The 20,367-nt window shown below is 41.3% G+C and overlaps 1 protein-coding gene across 1 annotated transcript; it reads left to right on the top strand.

The window, feature by feature from the left end:
- Positions 1 to 933: 933 nt before the first annotated feature.
- On the top strand, positions 934 to 19,833 carry LOC109930239 (transmembrane protein 35B). Its single transcript, XM_048613288.1, has 2 exons — positions 934 to 1,050; positions 19,375 to 19,833. Exons 1-2 carry the CDS (start codon positions 943 to 945, stop codon positions 19,564 to 19,566), a joined length of 300 nt encoding a protein of 99 aa, XP_048469245.1. The 5' UTR covers positions 934 to 942; the 3' UTR covers positions 19,567 to 19,833.
- The last annotated feature ends 534 nt before the right edge of the window (positions 19,834 to 20,367 follow it).

Below are 20,367 nucleotides of genomic sequence, written 5' to 3'. Positions count from 1 at the left end.
TTTCCAGCAACTTTGGTTTTGTTCCTAATAAAAATAGACAGTCCATATCAGAGTACAGAAAACAAGGAGCTACAAACCTAGGGAGCCCCTCGTTGTCACCAATATAAGGGCTGGAGTTGATGGTTGGAGTAAGGGACTGTGATAGTCCTTGGACACTAACAGTAGGACAATGTCTCCCCACAGGCTGTCCCCTGAGACACACACTAGGACAAACATCAACTGCGTCTGGACGGCCATCAACTTGGTGAAAGACGGCCTTTGGTCTGCCCGAAACTTGTTAGTTTTCCACAGCAAGGAGTTGGCCTCGACCAAGGCTTGCAGACTGACATATTCCAAGGTCAAAGGACTGCGTGCTGAGGGATTCATTAAAGGTTGGGGCAGCTGCAAGCAAGGCGCAGTGAGAAAGACCACCGTCTGAGGTCTTTCTGTCAAAGTTAAGTAGGGCGTCAGTCCAATTATCAGTTACCGCTTGGTGCCTCATATGTATGTAAATATTGTATAAGGAAGAAATGCTTATGGTTTGTTGGTAAATAGAATCAAACTCCAATGTTTGTTTAAAGAGTTGTCTTGAGGAAGAGTCACTGGACCCGAAATGTTAACTCTGATCTCGCTCCGCTGATGCTGCCAGACCTGCTGAGCTTTTCCAGCAACTTCTGGTTTTGTTTCTGATTTCCAGCATCTGCAGTTATTTCGGTTTTCATTCCAATGTTCGTTCGTTTCTTCGCAGGCCTCTTTAAAAGAACGGAACTGCTTGAGTGGCTGTGCATGTATACAAAGTTATTTTATGAATGAAATATCTATTTTTGAAAAGTTAAAAGAAAGTGACAGAGGAGTAGGTGACACTTGAGGCAGTCTTTGTTCGGTTGCCAAAGAGAAGTGTGTGGCCCTTTAAGAAGTCAATTGCAGTTTGTTGCCAGTTTCATTCGGGATGAAGTGACGAGCATGGCGCTTGTGTTCGTGGTTATTCGCGTCTTGTTGGGGCTGTTCTTTATGCTGACGGGAGCGATCAAGCTGACGGATCGGATCTCCCCGGAATTGCATGCGGAGGCGGTGGGTATGAGCTGCTGCAGCGCTTCTCCTACAAGCCCAGAGAATATCAGAAGCACAGCCATCCACGTTGGCGCTGAATTTACCAGGGCGGCTGGTTGGGGGGGGGGAGGTTAGAAAGAACTGCTACATTTTGGGGAGATTTATGCTGCTTAAACACACACATTTCTAAATCAGTATCTGCTAACCGAGAGAAGGTTCGAGGAATTTAAAAAGTTCGAGGCTTGTGCAGCATTTTAAAATCAATGTGCAGTAAACGAGCTGCACTTTGCTTTCACTGTAACTAATATTTCCAGATGTGTTGCAGCGTTGAATTTGCGCTCTCTTTCGGTCCGCACCTTGTTTACCGACTGATCCAAACTTTAACATGGGCTGGAAAGCGGTCCACTTCGATAAACAGGGATTTTACTCGCTCTTCCAGCATTGAGAAGTCGTTCTTTTTTTAAAAAAAAATGCAACAATGAAATGTGTAATTAAATATGGATGAATTCCCCCCCCCCCTCCACCAACCAGCGTTAATACGATTCAATTTTTTAAAGTTCTTGTCGCAAACCTGCCAAGGGACTCAAATGATGTTGTACAGGGGGAGCTACATATGGGGATTGGAGAAGTTCGAGCTTTCAGTTGCAGAAAAGATAAATACAGATTTGGGAGGCAATATCCCATTCAAGCACCTTGAGAGAAAAGGAAAGTGGAAGATTGCAAATAAAGAAAGGTTAAGAATATTTTAGTGATGGAAATGGGGTGATGAAAGGGAGGTGACTGACAGAATTGGGGAAGCATTTACCATGCCCACTGTTATGGGGATGTGAATGACAGTAAAAGGTGTTGGGCAGGATTTAACAAACAAGCAGTGGGTCTCGTGGACAAGATCAGGTCTTATCACTGAAAAAGGGTGCAGGAGAAAGGTCCAAAATGTAGGTAGGCCCAACTTGATACGAATGTCACTAGGATTGCACTGTTTCATCCTCAGTATCTGGAATTTTCATGGTGTGGTGGTAGTGCAGTGAACCATTTCCCTTTATCCTGTCTGTATTTTCAGAGGAGGTGACACCATTTTTACTTAATTTGGTTGCATGATGTCCAGCGATCCACGGGTGCTTCTTGCAGGGCTTGGGGTCGATATCAAAACTCCTCAAGCAAAGCCTTCAGAGTGATCTTTCAACTCTTCCTCTAGACTGCCATGAAAGTGCACCCCAGACAGCACTGTTTTGGTTGATTTTCTGAGCGAGTGTCAGGCATTCTGGCTACGTCACCAACACACCTAAGTCCTGACTCTTTCATTGTGGTGTCAATGCTTTGGATGCCAGCTCAGGTGGGCACCTCAGTTTCTGGTATTTGGTCCGATCACCTGGCCTTTAACAATTTCTGAGGGTAGCTCAAGTGAAAATGATCGATCTTCTTGGCATGATGCTGGTAGACACAGTCCAAGTAGAGCAGAGTGGAGAGGGCTATTGCTCTGTAGACTTTGTTTGGCAGGCAGACTTACTTCTCTTTATTCCCAGACTGATGTTTGAAGTTGCCGAAATTGACAATTCCTGCACGTACCTTTTTGATCTGGATAAATTGAATTGGCGTGCTGCTGAGATGTTAACTTATCTGCTGTGATCAGTTTTGGTCATGGTCTGGAGTTATGGCTATCTTGGCACAGGTTGATACATTGCTTCAGTTTTCTTCATGCTGACTGTAAGGCTGGAGTTATTGTACACATTGAACTGACAGCCTAATTTATTACATCAGCTTACAATGCCCTCAGTCTGATGTTGCACAGCCTGGAACAGTGAGTTACTTGTCTCAGCACAGGCACAAAGCAGATTCAGGATTTACCCTTTGGATATGAGGATGTTGGCTCCTTTAGGGCAGTAATCAATTTGTGCCCAGTTCTCATGTATGCACTGAAATGAGTGCCAGTGGCAATTTGATTGTGGTGCAGACTACAGATGAACTCAATCTTGTTTTCATTGGACATCTATAAATTCAGCAAGGTTATTGGACACTAATAAGGTGTAGGAAACTTATTGGCGTAAAAGAACAAGTGGCAATTGTAGCGGCCCACCTGATGTTCTGACAGAGATAAGCTAAGCCAATGCCATCCTAGGATAGAATGTTATGCGAAAATGTTTGACAAGAAAACATGGAAAATTGGAGAGAACAACACATCGGCTACTCCTGCATATCTGTACCAGAGCAAGATAGTGTTTGTTCTGGTGCGACAATGTGACTGAACCATCACTGACAGCGGCAGTGAAACAGCAGAGCCTGGTTTAGGAACTGAGCCTGCATATAAACATTTCCCTTCCTGTGGGAACACCTGTATATTATTTTCAAAAAGGCACACTTCGCTCCTACAGCTGTGTTCCTGTTTTTGTTACGACTTTGCCAGTCAATGATGGTTTCAGTCAATGAAATGGAATTTTTTTAAGTTATTAAATTAACACAAGACAAGAAAAGACAAGGTTGAGTGGAACCATTAGCTTGAAGAAGCTTATCTTCTGATAGATAAAATACAAATGTGACTAACATTGTAAGAGTATGTATAAATTCTTATCTCACTGTGTTCTGGTCACAGTTTTTCACAAAAAGAGTATGTGCTTCGCAAGTCAGATGTAATTAGTTGATTTTGATTGGGAGCTGCTGCTTAAGTTCCACCTGTGACTGTTACATGAGGAATTAAAAGGGGGCTACACACTTTGAACAAAATGGGATTTATTTGTGACTGAGACCGTGTATCAGAGACCTTTCACATTTACAGATGTGATTAAATTCACCATTAGCTGTCTACCCACAGAAGTAGAATTCTTGGCAAGGGCAGAGCAAAAAATAGAAAGCTGGGCAAGAAACGTTTAATCATTTTTGTGGGCTGTGCAAAATGCCTTGCCGTATTAAAGATGTGGTTCCTTCAGCTATTGATTTATTTCTCATTAACACACATATTTGTCAAATCGTATTTGAGAGCTTTTGAAGACTTTTTTGAATTGACTGCAAATTTAAAACAATGATTTGAAATGGTTAAGTGTCTTGGGGCATTTTGCTGAGGTAAAGGCACTATGTTAATACAAGGGGTTATTGTCTGAATCTCTGCCACCCCCAAATGACCTCATCATTCCTCTGCCCCTCCCATAACTCCCAAATACTGTTTGAATAATTTCAATCTGCATACCCCCCCATCCCCAAAACTTCTTTGTGCTTCATAATTCATGTCTGGGCCCAATAATCTAACATTCATAAATCCCTCTTTCACCTTTTAAGACCCTCTTTAAAACTCATCCCATGGGTAAGGCTTTGGTCAAACCATCCAAATTTTACCTTTCATGACTCAACAAAGATAAGTTTCTTTGGACTTTTTGTGTTAAAGACACTATAAAATGCAAGCTGTTGTTGATTTAGTGTTGGAACAGACAGTGAACGTCACTGTAATATACCACAGGATTATTGAGTCCTATTTACCATCAGAACTGATAATTGCACTGTGCCCATCTCCCTATTTCTAACGTACCAGTAAGGTCACAGACCCCCAAGATAGACCAGAAAAGGGCCACAAAGCAGCTTAGATGAAATACAGAAAGGGATTAGAAAAGAAACTTGCAAGGGACATCAAAATCAACAAGAAATTTTATAATTACATAAAGGATCTTCAACAGCAAAGGAATGGTTATCTTTTTGTTTTATCAGTTGCTGGACATTCCAAATACGGTCTCCATCTGGCTAATCAGTCTTGAAATAACTGCACAGAGGCTGGTATCCCGTCACTTAATCACCCTTTATTTAAATACGCACATTACACTGCCTCTGACCAGCTAGTCCCTAGACTGAGGAGATTCTGAATCCCTTGTTTATATCTATCATCCAGGGCTCCCTGATTTGCCCAGGTTAAAAGCCCCAGTCAAGGATCTTATAGTCAATGAGATCCACTTGGCCATCATTCCAATTACTACAAATCTCCAACAGGAAGACCAGCAGTCACTTGAAATATCAAATTGAGATGTCAGCTTGGGCAGGTTAGGTTAGTATCCTGGAACCGTGCTTCCCAAACCTTTCCCTGATGTGCCTTTATGTAACCTTGTGTGTGCGGAGGTGTGTGTTTTAACTCTTGAGGGAGTGGGTCAAGGGTTAATTCTTGAGCTGCAGGTGGAGAGGGTGGTTAAGCTGTGGAGTGCAGGATGGAGTGCATTTATCTCATGGTCTTATTTGAAAAATAACACCCCCACAGCAGCCTCAGAGCATGTGATCCCAAAATCTCAGTGGGTTTATGACTCATAATTTGGGAAACCCCTGTGCTAGAATCTGAACTGCAGCAATCTGCGATATAAGTAGGGTCTTGTAACAGGCTGTGTGAGAACTGCTCAACTTGGGCTGTTGTCTGGCAGAATTTCCTGGTGTGTTCACATTGAATCTATAGATGGTGGCTTGTATTAATAAATTCATTTTTCAGGGGCTTAAAGGGTAATGAACATTTACCTTGATTTTGAAATATTTCTTTGCAGTTTTGTGAGTTTTCGATATGTAAGGACTTTATACTAGAGAGGATCAATCTTGTAATTTCTATTTTTAAATTTCCTAATCTTGTATCACTTCTTACTTTAAGGTATTCTTGTCTTATTCCAACATTAGAATCACCTTCTGGAGAGTTTCTCATTGGATGATGCATTTTGTGGAATTAACATCACAGCCTGTCCATTCAGACATTTATTTTCATTCCACAATGCAGTATCTAGGGATTAATTCCTGCCCCACAAATTCCACATTTCTGAAAGGATACATTTGGTCCCTTTTTAAATATATATTTTAAGAATCAGGATATCTTACCTGATTTTGTTCCTAAGCTTTTGTAGCAATGCTGTCCTCTGCTGTGGATTCTCATGTTTTTTTCTGAAAAGCTGGCTCAGATAAATTAAAGCTGCACCTTCAGTCACTGCTCTCAGCAGACACTGCTCAGCTAGTGAGCAGCTCCTGGGTCACTTATTCTTTCTCATACTTACAGCAAAGTGCTTCCCATGCAATTTAGTTGAGCTGCACCTGTGGACTTAACTTGACATATTTGCCAGAGGTTTAACTATCAAAGTCAGTATAACCCAATATTACATGTTCAAGGTTTCTGCATCTATTTCCAATATGATTCTAACCATGTGATCTAGAGCCTTTTGGCCCTTCGATCTTAAGCAATGCCTATTGACATCTGGCCTCAAAGCTTTTATATTAGCCTTGCATTTATAAAATGTCTGTGAACTGCAGTCATTATTTCTACTGAGACCTAGTGCTGAGACATGTTTTCTGCAAACATTAACAATCAAATAAATGATTGGCCAAAATAAACTCTGATGTGACCTTTATTCCCTGGTTATGCCACCATATCTTATTTACTTTCCTGTAACGTAACCTTAAAACCCGAATGTTTGTGACTTCCTCTGGAAAAGAAGGAAGGCAGGTAACCTGCATGATCTATTGATTTTGGGCTGGCTTTTCTAATGTTTGTTAGGTGTTCACTGCGGTGCACATCTTTATATGATGGGCCAAAGGACTAAAAGTTAATGATGATATTCGACAGCTGCACGAATAGATAGATTGTACAGGATGGGCTGAATGGCTAAAATTGGTGATGATACTCAACAAGCTGCATGACCTTGGATGAGTCTTGTTAACATTCCTTTACTGGCCGAAGACAGCACCTGCAACTTGTTTTTCTGTAGCTGTGTCTTGTTTTTTGTATCTGCTTTCTTTGTGCTGGCTGTTTATTACACTGTGTAAGAGAGAGAGAGTTTCGTTCCAAAGCGCGGGACTTCGCCTTGGCTCGGGATCGTGAATGGTGCCATAAACTAACCTATTCCTCCAGACCAGCCATTGATCGAAGGGCCCCAGACGGGCAGGAGGGTGTGAGATTTGTTGCTTTCTCTAGAAGGGCATGAGACATTTTTTTTCCTTTTCTCTTTCATTTATTATTAACATTATACTCAATTATGACTTAATAAACATTCATATTTAAGCAAATTGATGTGGTCGAGCCTTCTCAATTATATTCACCCGAACCTGAAAAGAACCGCTTGGATACACTTCCTGAACGGGATTTTAGTCCATCTAGTTGGAGGTTTTCTTTGCTTTTCTTCTTTGTTTTTCAGTACTAAGTGGCAGCTGTTTGCTCTTTCGTATGTAACCAGCAATGTGTTCTCCTCTTGTCCATTACTTGCTCTTTGTCATTACTCCATCACAAACTTCGCCATCTAAGTCTTCAGTGGGAGGTTCATCTGGCCTTGCCACCAGATTGTTGAATTCTACATCGATTAATGGGCAGTGATTTGAATCTATTTCAAGTAATGTAAGGATTAATGTGGACATTTATATCATTGGAAAATGATGTAAGATCACATGGCTATTAGGAAATACTTCTTCTATCAGCCTTGTGGCAGAGGCACAGTTTTGATCTGTATTTAGTTTATACAGGTTATATTTTCTTTAACGAAAAGGTAACATTTGACCCTACAAAATTGGGTCCCTCCAGGACCCAATCATTGTTAGTTGTAAATTCTGTAAGCAAACAAGCATATTGTATCAGTTGTGATTTTCCATTACAGCTACACCATCTGTATATAGTGTGCAATGCATTGCCACTGCACTTTCAATGATGAGTTCTTTTGTAAGCTTGAGACAGCTGCAAAGCCTTTTAATTTGGTTACCTCTAGAAAAGCAAATTTGACTTCTGTTTGAACAGCAGTCTGTGTTTTGATCCTGTTTGCAATTATATCTCTCACTGTATTGCAAGTGAACAAAAACAATTTCATCAGCCATGAGAGGCATTGTCGGGGGATGTGACATAGCTCTTGTGCTGCTTCCCCCATTGTGTTAAATAGCTGCTAAAGGTTGTTTGGTCCAAAATATATTTAAACTGCATGAAAACTAGACTTTGGTGAATATATCACCTATTAAAGCTAATTACATATCAGAATTTTCATTTTCATTAAAAAATGTTGTGTACTTCACCTTGCCTTAATCATAATTTGGGTTGCTAATTCTGAACTAGCCCCCTCATTCTGGTGTTTACAGAATTATGAAGAAAACTGACTAATTATTGACGAGTTATGATTTCTGCACGTGTGGAGTAAATGTAGATGCACCCAAGTGTGATGGAAGTAGCCACTGTGCAGACAGTTGTTTATTAAAGCCTCGGGCCTTAAAATGATGTTGACTGTTGTTCAAGTATTTACCAAATTGAATGAAATTTCTCTCTTCATTAAAAGAGAAGGCAGTGTTTTATCTCAATGTGCTCAGCATTGATCTACTAATATATTCATATGGCATAATTTAGAGCTTGAGTCTCAATTAATGACCAGCAAGGGTATAAACCTCTCATGATGGTTTCAGGGTTTGACTGCTCATAGCTCTCTCTGTCAGCAGTTTGAGCCGAAGAGTGCAGATCGAGGTCTTGGCACCTGAGATGTGACTATTGATTACCATTTTGCTTTTGAACTTCATTTCTGACAGATTAACAGAGTTGGTTGGCTCTGAAACAAGGAGACTTTAGGGCATTATTTATTGCTCAGTTGGATTGGGAGAAGGAACTTCTTTAACATAAATGCATTCTGTGAATTGATTACTGCTTTTGCTATATTAATACTCATTTATAGAATTTCAGTACTGTTGAAAAAAGACACTTTTGTTGAAGCTTTTAATCTTGTATTCATTAGGACATTTTGCAGGAACAAATTCAAGGGGAAAACCAACACATAAATTGCTTGAGGGGAGAGTGCGATTGGTTGTCAAGAGGAATATGATTGTTAAAAATGTTGGCATGGACAATGCATCCAGTAATGCTGATTGACAGTTAACAGACTTACTTTCTTAATTTTTTAAACCGCACAGGTCATCTCTGATTTGTCAGGGCACTTCCCTAATGAACCAGTGAATGGCTTTCGATATTTAGTTGAGTTGAAACATGTGGAGTGCATGGACATGTTGTTTCTGTTCGCAAAGAACAGGATGCTCTGCATTCATACTTATAAGTTCCAGAAGAAAGCAAAAATTGCGAACCAATCAGCACTCTCCACTCCCCCCCCATTAAGTATAAATATTGAATTTCCCCTTGAAATTATGTTCTTACAAAATATCCAGATGAAATAGCCATTTCTTTTCACCCGTTGTAATATATTTGTTTACTTTAAATGTTTTTATAGTACTAGACTAAAAAGGATTCTGGATGAGTCAGCAGGTCCTAAACATACGGGAAGGCATTGGCTCAGCCACCAGCCCGTGATGAGAATACTGACTCCATCTTGTGAATTTCACAAGGATGTCATTTGCAGGAACTGTTGCCATTTGGAGTAAGCTAGCCTACAGGCAAATTATGCCTTGATATGTGCCATATTATGGCAAACTCTACAAAATCAGTTGAAGTGCTGCCATAGCATGGTCAGGTACCTAAATCATCAGAAGTTGCTGGAAAAGCTCAGCAGGTCTGGCAGCATCTGTGAAGAAAAAATCAGAGTTACTGTTTCGGGTCCGGTGAGCCTTCCTCAGAACTGCCCAGTTACTCATCTGCCCCTAACTCATCAGTCTCTTTTCACACCAAACAGCTTGGCATGATTGCCTGCTGGAACTGAACTGCATTTCCCAAGGTGCGAGATCCGTGAAGACTTCATAGCACCCACACTAGGTAACTGTTTTTGTGTCATGGTGGTTTGAAGGTTGAAGTTCTTAGGAGATTTGAGTGTGTCAGTGCTTTCCATTTAAAACACAGCTTGAGTGTGAGTTTATCTCCATCAAGGTAGTTTTACCTGATGAGACAATGCTTATGTTATCTTCGGTAACATAAGAAACTGGGTGTGGATATCATGGTATTGAAGAATCCATCAGATCTTTATTGCAATTAATTTATTCCCACCATTGCATTTTCAGACACATAAATGTCTTGGCAAATATTACACTATAAGGTTATAACAGAGGAGCTACTTCCAGTAGAATTTTGTGCTTCTACTGGCCCTCACTAAGATTTAGTATGAGATGTCTGTATTCTCAAGTTGCTTACCATGATGGAGTGATGATACCATGAAAATATCTCTTAATGACATAGTTGTACATTGACCTTGCATTGTAATACAACATCCCCTTTTTTCAAAAATAACAGCTTGTCTCAAGCATAGTTGTACGTAGCCACTTGTTGTCAATTCATAATTATGCAAACAGGTAAAATAGTTTACAAAATTGACATTTCAAGCGCAAATGTAATTCTTTGAATATTTGACAAGTTGCCCTGGTCTGGTAATCATTTGCCCATCTGGGGAAATACACACTTGTTTGACAGTTTGCTCATCCTGCTGCTGGTTGCTGCCATTCAACATCATTGAGCAATCATCATGATTGACGTGGCCTTGCCATCATGACCATTTATCATAACCACAGATCACCTATGGACATCTTGAATTTTCATTCCAATATCTTTAAAAGAGGAGTGATACAGCCAAAATGATGTAAATTCGCTTGCTGTCTAGAGAGAGTGGGACTTTGAAATGTCACAGCTGATAAGGTGTAAAGGAATTATCAAAGGGATAGGCTTAAAAGGGAGGAATGCATTACAAACTGAATTATAATCTTCTAGACATTATCTCTATTTGACAAGTTGAAGGTGAAAGTCTGTCCTGAGGTTCGGAGGAAGCATTCCTGCTTTCTTAATCCTACAAGAAATGCTCTAAAGGCTGCTAGTCTTTGACGAATGCACTGTCTCTTTCAAACCCATTGAGGTGAGATATCTGTAGAGCCTCCTCTGCCACTGAATTGTTTAACCATCCATCACCATCTGTGACTAGATGTGGTAAGACTGCAAAACATAGATCTGATCTATGGGTTATGGAATCGTTTAGTTCTGTCTATCTCTTGCTGCTTATGTTGTTTGACATACAAGTAGTCCAGTCTTGTAACATTACCAGTTAACACCTCATTTTTAAGTAGACTTGGTGCTGCTTCTGGCATGCTCATCTGCACCCTTTTTTATACCAGTGTTGGCTTGATAGTAATGATAAAGTGGGCAATATGCCAGGCCATGAGGTTGCAGATTGCACTCGAGTACAGTTTGGCTTGAGTTGCTAGATCTGGTCAAAATCTATCCCATTTGGTATAATTATAGTGCCGCACAACACATTGGAGAATATCCTCAGTTTGAAGTCAGAACTTTGTCTCCTGAAGGACTGTATGGTTCATACTCCTGCTACTTTGGACATGGACACTTGTGTCTGTGGCAGGCAGATTGATGAGGATGAGGTCAAGTATGTTTTTCCCTTTTGTTGGTTACCTCACCGTCTGCTGCAGACCTAGTTCGGCAGTTATGCCCGTCAGGAGTTGACCAGCTCAATCAGTACTGTTAATGCATTGAAAGCATTCCCCACCAAGAGTTCTTTTTGTGTCCTTGCCACACTCGGTACTTTCTCCAATTGTGGGGGAAATGGTATGTGGTAATCAGCAGGAGGTTTCTTTGCCCATATGTAACCTGATGCCATGAGATTTCATGGGTTTTGGAGTCAATTTGAAACACTCCCAAAAAAAATGCTCAAATTTATACCACTCTGCTGGAATGACAATATCTGTAGGACTGATTCCGTGTGTATGACTATTTCAGGCTGTTTGTTGACTGGTTTGTGAGTCTGGTGTGCCAAATTTGTCAGTAGCTCCTAGATGTTGGTAAGGAGGACTTTGCAGTGCCGACAAGGCTGAGTTTGCCATTACTTCTGGTTCCATTCCTTATTTTTGAAACTTTTCAGTGGTTTGATACAGCTGCCATTTTAGAGGGCAGTTCAGTGTCACCTACACTGCTGGAGTCACAAGCAGGCCCAACCAGGTAAGTATGACAAATTTCCTTCTCTAAAGTGAACAAGATAGGTTTTCACAATATCCAACAATGGTTTCATGGTCATCATTAGACTTATCATGCCAGATTTGGTTGAAGTCAAAATCCACCAACTGCCGTGGTGGGATTCAAAACCAGTCCCTAGAACATTACCTAGATCTCGATAGTATCACTAATATCTAGCAACAATAACACAGGCCAAGGAGAGGAGATGGAATGGCACCGTGAATGACACGGCGTGGTGAGACCAGGGGGAACAGTTACCTTGCCACTTTTGGAATGTGTGATAACTAAGGTGTTTGTCTCAAACAGACCATTTTGGAATCTGTACCATGTACTGTCTACATGACTTACAATGTATAACTTTCTGATGAATCCTCATTGTGTTAGAGTGCTACATTGGAATCTTTTCTGAGGCAGACTCTCCCAGCGCTGGCTCAGTAAATGATTGTTGACCGGTACCTCAAGGCTTCTGAGATTATTTTGTAAAATAATCCCATAACAATTTGCATCACAAACAGGATACTTGTATCAGGTCATCAGAAAGACACTGCAAAGGGGTCAGTAATTTTTGTTTAACACCCATAGTTAGTGCAGTAAGCCTGGGAACAGTCCGGTTGAACACTGAAAGAATCTGAAGGAATACTCAGGACAGGAGGCGCCGAGGAAAGCCTGTGGAGGCCAGGCCAAATCTGCGCTGGACAAGCCGCCCTGCAGCGAGGTCACAGGACTAACCACACTGGGACCAAAGATAGAGTAGATCATATACACGCTGAGGCCACGGGCAAGAAATTCGGGAAAGCCGCGCTGGTGCAGCCAAAGGAATCTTACTTATACAAGCTACGGGAGCTGTACTGATTTGAGAACTGATTGCACAGGGACAGGCAAGAGCACCTAGGGGAAGGAGAGAAGAAAAAGTGATATCTTATTGGAGGTACGGCTGCGCGCAGGCCGCGCCCGGTGGTGGAACACACACGTGCCATGTCCCTTGGCAGCGGAGGATTGAATGGGCGATTCCTGGAATGGCGGTGGAGTGAGCCCTTGATGGAGACCGGCACATGGAAGCACCATGGCCTCGTGCTGCAGGGCCTGCAGATACGGACTGGAACTTACATACTTATGGCCACTTATATTCATTCCGGACTTTTTCACTGTTTCATGCAAATCTATATTCTTCTTTTACTCTGTAACAACATTATTGTTTACTCTGTAAGATTTGTACCTAGGTATTTGTACCAAAGATGGCGCCATTAAGGACAGCCATTGTAGAAACTTTCACTGTACTCCTGTACTGGAGTACATTTGACAATAAAGGATATTCCGATCCTGATTCTGATTCCTGATGGACTTCACACTCGGGTCTTAAAAGAAATGACCACTGAAATAATTGATTCATTGCTTTTAATTGTCCAAAATTCCCTATGTTCATTAGATTGAAAAATAGCAAATGTAACTCCTGTATTCGAAAAGGAGTCAGGAAGTAGAGAACTACAGGCCAGTCAGCTCAACATCTATCATCATGGAGATATTAGAAGCTGTTATTAAAAATGTTAAAGGAAGGCACTTAGAGAAGATAAAGGTAATCAGGCAGAGTCATAATGGTTTTGTGAAAGGAAAATCATGTTACACCAATCTACATCATAGAATCCCTAGACTGTGAAAGCAGGTCTTTTGGCCCATTGAGTTTACACTGAGCATCTGAAGAGCATCCTGCACAGATTCATCCCTTACCCTATCCCTGTAACCCTGCAAATCTCACAGCTAATCCGCCCAGCCTGAACATCCTTGGACACTATGAGCAATTTAGCATAGCCAGTCCACCTAACCTGCACATCTTTGTGATCGTGTAAGGAAGCTGGACCTCCTGCAGGAAACCCACACAGACACGGGGAGAATGTGCAAACTCCAAACAGACAGTCGCCTGAGAATGGAATTGAACCAGGTCCCTGGCACTGTGAGGCAGCAGTGCTAACCACTGAGCCACCATGCCACTCCCTATTAAGCCTTTTCTTAATCTGTCAAGAGTGTTTTAAAGAAGTAATATGTGGATAAAGAGGAACTGGTGGATATACTGTATTAGATTTACAGAAGGCATTTGATAAGGTGCCACATCAAAGGTTATTGCGGAAAATAAAAGCTCATCGTACAGGGGAAGCCTATTGGCATGGATAGAAGACTGGCTGCTGAGACATAAATGGGTCATCTTGTTCTTGGCAGGATGTAACAAAAAATCTATCACAGGATCAGCACTGGAGCTTTATTTTAAACAAGTGTCTTTGATGAAAGGATGGAAGGTATGATCATTAAATTTACTGATGACACAAAGGTAGTTAGGAAAGTAGGTTGTGAAGAGGAAGTGAGGAGGCTACAAAAGGCTGCAGTTAGGTGATTGGGAAAAGATCTGCCAAATTGGTTATAATGTGGGAAAATGTACAATTGCGCATTTTGACAGGAATAATGTAAAAACAAATGTTTAAATGGTGAGGGATTGCCAGACTCTGAGGTGCAGAGGAATCTGGGTGTCCTATTGTGTGAATCACAAAATGTTAGTATGCAAATAGATTCGGCAATTTGGTAAGCTAAAAGATTTTTTTATTGCGGGGGAAATGGACTGAAAAAAGTAAGGAGTGTAAGATTCAGTTTTTGGTGGAGACCACATTTGCATACTGGGTGCAATATTTGGCCTTCTTATTTAAAGATTTGAGTTGAAGATTTTCTCATCAAAGGAACCCTGATAGGAATGGAAGGAGCATGTAGGTATGTGGGAAAGGGTAGTGCCTTGACTTAGCTATCAAGAACTACACCTTTGCATGCTCCGTTTAAGGTTTTGCTAAAAATAGGAGAAAAAGAGGACATTCTTCCCCTAAACATTCCATGAGCCAAAAAAAGGAAAGAAACTTCTTTCATAATAGGCCATGGCTCCTTGTAATCTCTCTCTCCAGTGCAAGCTTCTCTGTGTTTAAAGCTGTAGCTGAAATTCTTTGTGGTTGAAATGCATCGAAGCTGTTTAGTAGAGATTTACTTGGTTTAATACCTGGGTTTTCCTATGAGGAAAGTTGCACAAGTTAGATGTGTATTCTCTAGAATTTAGAAGAGTAAGGAATGGTTTGATTGCATTGTACAAGATCCTAAATGGTCTTGACAGGTGTGAGAATCTTGAGTTCAGGGTCAATGTTTAAAAATAAGGAAGGGGTCACCCATTTAAGACAGAGATGTGGACAGTTTTTTTTCTCAGGCTAGTAAGTCTTTGAAACTTTTTTAAAGGCAGCGTTTCTGGCTATTTTTAAGGCACAGTTAGATTCTTAATAAACAAGCGCATGAAAAGTAAAAGGAGGTCGAATGTGGAGTAATAAGTTAGCCATGATCTTACTGAGTGATGCAGCAGGCTTGAGAGGCCCATTCCTATTCCTAAGTAGTATGTTTACATGTATGTTTGCAGGTGCCTTCTTTGTAATTCCGTCTGCAGCCTCATATCTACTATAACCCCAGTCAGAAACTAGGCTTGAAGTCTGTATTGTTCCATCACTCAATCCACATCCTTTGCTTTGTGCCTTGATATTGTATAATTTGAAAAAGCTATCAAGCCCTAAAAGATATTAGAAAATCGAGGAGAAGAAGTACTGTTCCAAAACTGCTGCTTGTGCAACCACTGTATCTTTAAATGCTCCAACATTTCCCAGTGGGCTGCCAGGTTGCATCTTTACTCTGTCTCCTTCCGTAATGGTTTCACAGTGAGGTCAGGCACTAGCTACTGGGAGCAGATTGAATTTATTTCAATGTGCTCTCTTCATGTTATAAAGCAGTTTATCCTGAAGGATGTGACCTGCATTCAGTGTGCAGACGCCTTAACTCCTTGCAATGCGGATTGCGTTCTTGGCCCTTGGCTTTCTCCTTGGTAATCTGTGCTGGACATTGGTATCTGCTACCACTTTCAGCATCAGAAAATGAATAAGTATTTTGAGTTGATATTTCTTCGTGTGCTATTTTTTGCACCGTGCTTGATATATTTTAGTCAAATGCTTGTGTGCATCAGTTGGCAACTATTTCACAATGAATGCATTAACCACGGCACTAGAAACAGTACACAAAGATTTGTAGCTCTTAAGAAACAAGCATTTGCATAGTGAATTGCCACTTAATGAGATACTAATGGGCTAGCAGCAGTTCCAGCTCGGATTTCTACTCCTTTGTCAGAAGAGGGGATCTTACTTAAAAGTTATGTGTTTGCAATAAACAGTGTCAGTTTGCTAATGTGATGCATGATTATAGTGGTAAATGAGTTGACACCGGGAGGTCGCTGCTTCAGTTTGATGACCAAAACGGTGAATTCTGCCAGGCAGATGGACAGTGAAAATTCAGAAAGTGGTCGGTAGCACTACAGCAGCCATTGTCAGTGGCTGATGCCCTGCAAGTGGTAACTTTGAACATAGATCAAACGTCGAGGGTCATTTCTGAGCAAAGGAACTCTGACCGGAATGGGATGAATGGCTGCGTATGTGGGAAAGGGTAAAAACTTGAATGTTAGCTATTAAGAACCAAAGCTTTGCACACTCATTTAAGTGGGGTAGCTCAGTGTTTAGCACAGCGGCCTTACAGTGCAAGGGACCCAGGTTCAGTTCCAGTCCTGGGTGACTATCTATGTGGAATTTGCACAATCTCCTTGCGTCTACATGGGTTTCCCCTGGATGCTCCAGTTTCCTCCCACAGTCCAAAGATGTGCAGGTTGGGTGGATTGCCAATAGTGGTCAGGGATGTGTGGGTTAGGTGGATTAGCCCCAGGAAATGCAGGGATAGCATAGGAGTGTGTGTCTGGGTGGGATGCTCTTTAGAGAGTCAGTGTGGACTCAATGGGCTGAATGGCCTGTTTCCAGACTGTGGGGGGCGTTCTATATTGCTTAAAAATAGCAGAAAAAATAGGAAATCCTTCTCCTTAACATTCCATAAGCAAGAAAAGGAATAAAACTTCTTTCATAACAGGCTACAGCTGCCTGTAATCTCTCTCTCTGCAATACAAGTTTCTCTGTGTTTAAAGTTGTAATTGAAATTCATTGAAAAGGAATAAGTGTAATAGAGTGTCTGTTTGTACATACATCAGTATCATTTGGGATTTGGATTTTAAAATAGAGACAGATGAATTTTAGTCAGTGCTGTGTAGGTTTTTCCTCAAGAGAGATCAGAAAATCCATTCAAATAGTGACCTGAATACATATTTCCAAGAATCTTGTGACTTTTGTTAAGTGCCTAATCATACACCTGTGCAGGGATTGGATAAAATGTTTAAACTGCTGAGTTTATGGTAGGCAGGGTAAATAATGCAGCGCCACTAGTTTCGTTTTGACTTTAAATCAGAAGGTTCAAATTTTGAAATTAGAAGAACCGGTCACCATGGTGGAAGTTTGTGAAGAATCCAGGTTGTGAGAGTGTGTAGAGGGCTCCACTATCTGAACTGAAAAGGAGCTTAGGCCGTCAGAATTGAAAAAGGCTCATTCCAACAGCATATGAAAGCAGCCATAAAACTCTCAGCAATCCAAAGGAAATAACTGAGAAGAGTCAGTTAAGGAAGGCATTATAAAGAATTGAGATAGGACTGAGATTTCTCTGGGTTTGATTCTCTGTAAAAGGATGGTGCAGGGAAACATGTTGAAACTTTTGTTGTTTATGTTAAGATCTTTGTAACTGTCTCATATAGCAGGATATATAGCTTTTATTTTTCTTTCTTCTATGTAATAGTCCACTATTCTTTTATTCAAGAACATTTGCAGCCTCATGTGAATATGTTCATGTGAACTAACCACCGCAGTAACCATCTGTAAAGGCTAAACATGATCTATCAAGTCAAGTTCCATTCCTGAAGCTCACTTGTCAGTATTACCATCAGCTGGAATCATAATACAAGTGACAATGGTCTCATTCAAGTACGTTGTATGTCTGCATGACTGGAGTCTAGGTGGTGAACTCTGTTCAGATATTGCATTTGCATCTCTATTGTCTGTCTGAATTCAGACCAAGCTCAAAGAACACTGGCTGTATATGAACTGAGCCCTCTCAGTGGCAGCCCAGGTCGACTTGTGAATTGGCTCGCAGTACAAACTTGCACCCAATTTCCACTGGCCAATGGTTACCATATTAGGGAGCTTATTGAAAGATTTGTTTGGATGGCTGCTGTGGCATTATTACTTCATACATTTGTACAATAGAAGCTTTCCTGGATTGGGGCAGAGTGTCTACTGCTGACTACATTATACCCAGTCCAGGGGTCACTGCAAGCACAAGATGGAAAAGAAGCGCGTTCTGTAACATTCAAAGCCATCTCCTTGTTGAGCATTTGATTCTCCCCATTCTATATGCCCTAGGGAGGAAGCTACCAACTAGCACCAGACAGCCATGCTGGCTGCAAGAAGACAGGTACCATTGGTCAAGTGATAACTCTTAGTCATAATCTTACTCTTGTTCACGTGAGAATTCACTACAATGCATTTGAAGAAAATTTCTTCTTCCCATGCCTCCTGGCTTATGAAGCAGTGAAGGCATATGCTAATATATGTTTCCATTGCTGGGTTTTCCTTGAACAAGGTGCTGGTTACCCTGTCACAAGGGACTGTGGTTTGTGGGCAACACTCTGCATCAAACATGGGGAAACAGGAGTCTCTCTTACTCTTACCTCTGCCAGAGGCGATTTGGAAAGATTTGCAGATTAACAATAAGTCTGTTTGGCCACATTATGCCCACGTCTTCTGTAGCTGTTGAGTCTTGGAATAGAGATGGAACCTGGAGAATTGAGCTCGGGGGTGGGAATGCTATCCGTTGTGCTACAAGATCATTTGGAGGATTGCGCCAATTTAATGGAGGCAGATTGATCACTACGTCAAAGTTTCCAAGGGGCGCAACCTTAAAATGCAAATGAAGTGTAATGTCCAGTAGAACCCATTTATAGAAAGAAAGACTTGCATTTCTCTGGTGCTTTTCATAATCTCCTTTTTCCAACAATGTTTACGACCAATTATATACTTTGCAAGTGTTGTAATATTGGAAATATTGCAGCCAATTTGTGCATGGCAAAATCTCATAGACAACAAAAAGAAAATGATCAGATCATTTGTTTTAGCCACTGGATGAGGGATAAATATGGTTCAGCACAATAGGTAAACTGCCTTGCTTTTCTTGTAAAAGATAACACTGCATTATTTCAGACGAACTGAAGGGCTAATGGGACCTCTGTTTAATGTGCCATCCAAAAGTTGGCATTTCTGACAGGGCAGCACCCACTTTGTCCTGGCACTGCAATACCAACCTCTATGTTTTGAATAAATGATTAGTTGATGCCAATTACGTTCACAGTACAGTTGGGTTAAAAGGATAGTAGTACTTGAGAGAGATTTCATTGTAAAGCTGGGCTGATGGGGTTGGATCTTATTTGCTTACTTAGCCTCCCCAATATGCCGCATTGTCTTGTCACAAGATGTTGTTGATTTTCATTCCCTTTATTTGTTGTTTCTTCATAGGTTGATGAGTTTGTGAAGTTCGCTGAAGTGTTCCCTTTAATTGACACGGGTATTGAGGTAGATCCAATGAATTACCTAAAGACGGTGGGCTGGATCGAATTGATTGGAGGATTTCTACTGGCGTTTGGATTGAAGTTCATGCAGGAAGTCAGTGATATTGTCCTTGCAATCGTTATGATGGGTAAGAAATGACACAGTCCAGTAATATATACTTCAGCCAGACTCACTCATGATTAGCACGGGCTTTGTTGTGAGCATGCTGCTCAATCAGAAACTCTGCTATTCCTTCACTTCACTGGCAAATAAGGTTGTTCAAGCACTGGCGGTGCATCTGACTTCACAGGAAAAAATAATCAGTGAAGCGTGAGGATAGAATGAAGAAACAAGACTCTTCATCCTCAAATAAAGGTGAATGATGGTGTCCTTGTCAAATGATATTAAACAGCACAGAAAATACAACTCCTGTTTCTCCTCTCTATCTTTAAAATGTATCAGTGGATGGAATTTACTCACTTTTTTCTTGTGCGTGGGGAGATTCGGGATTGGCGGGGGTTTGGTGAGCGTAAGAGATAATGACTAACATGCCACCCCAACCACTGAGAAGACCATCTGACTGACCCACCAATCAGCTCAGAGAATCACAGGCCTCAACACTGGCATACTGAGTTCCCAGCCGGTCAGAGGCCAGCAGCTTCTGAGTCCAAAAGTCAGTCAGTTGAGGCCTAGTCCTTGGCACATCCAACTGCGAGAAACCAACTACTTTTTATATCATTCCTGTGTTGGTGACATGGGGAGATGGGGCACAAGGAAGTTGGTGGCAAGGGGAGAAGGTGGCTTCCACAGGCCACCCTCTTGCCATTTATCTGTGCCTCCGATTGCCCGCTTGACCACTTAAGGGCATTAATTGGTGGATCAAGCAGGTCATCCATGGATCTTCTTGTCGAGACCTTAGCTAGTGAAGTGTCAAGGACTGGGTGAGTTTGTGTCCAGGGT

The sequence above is a fragment of the Rhincodon typus genome, chromosome 27, assembly GCF_021869965.1.
Source record: "Rhincodon typus isolate 14 chromosome 27, sRhiTyp1.1, whole genome shotgun sequence".
Classification (NCBI taxonomy): domain Eukaryota; kingdom Metazoa; phylum Chordata; class Chondrichthyes; order Orectolobiformes; family Rhincodontidae; genus Rhincodon; species Rhincodon typus.
Note: the sequence above shows the minus strand (reverse complement) of the source record. Positions and strands in the feature narration are given on the sequence as shown.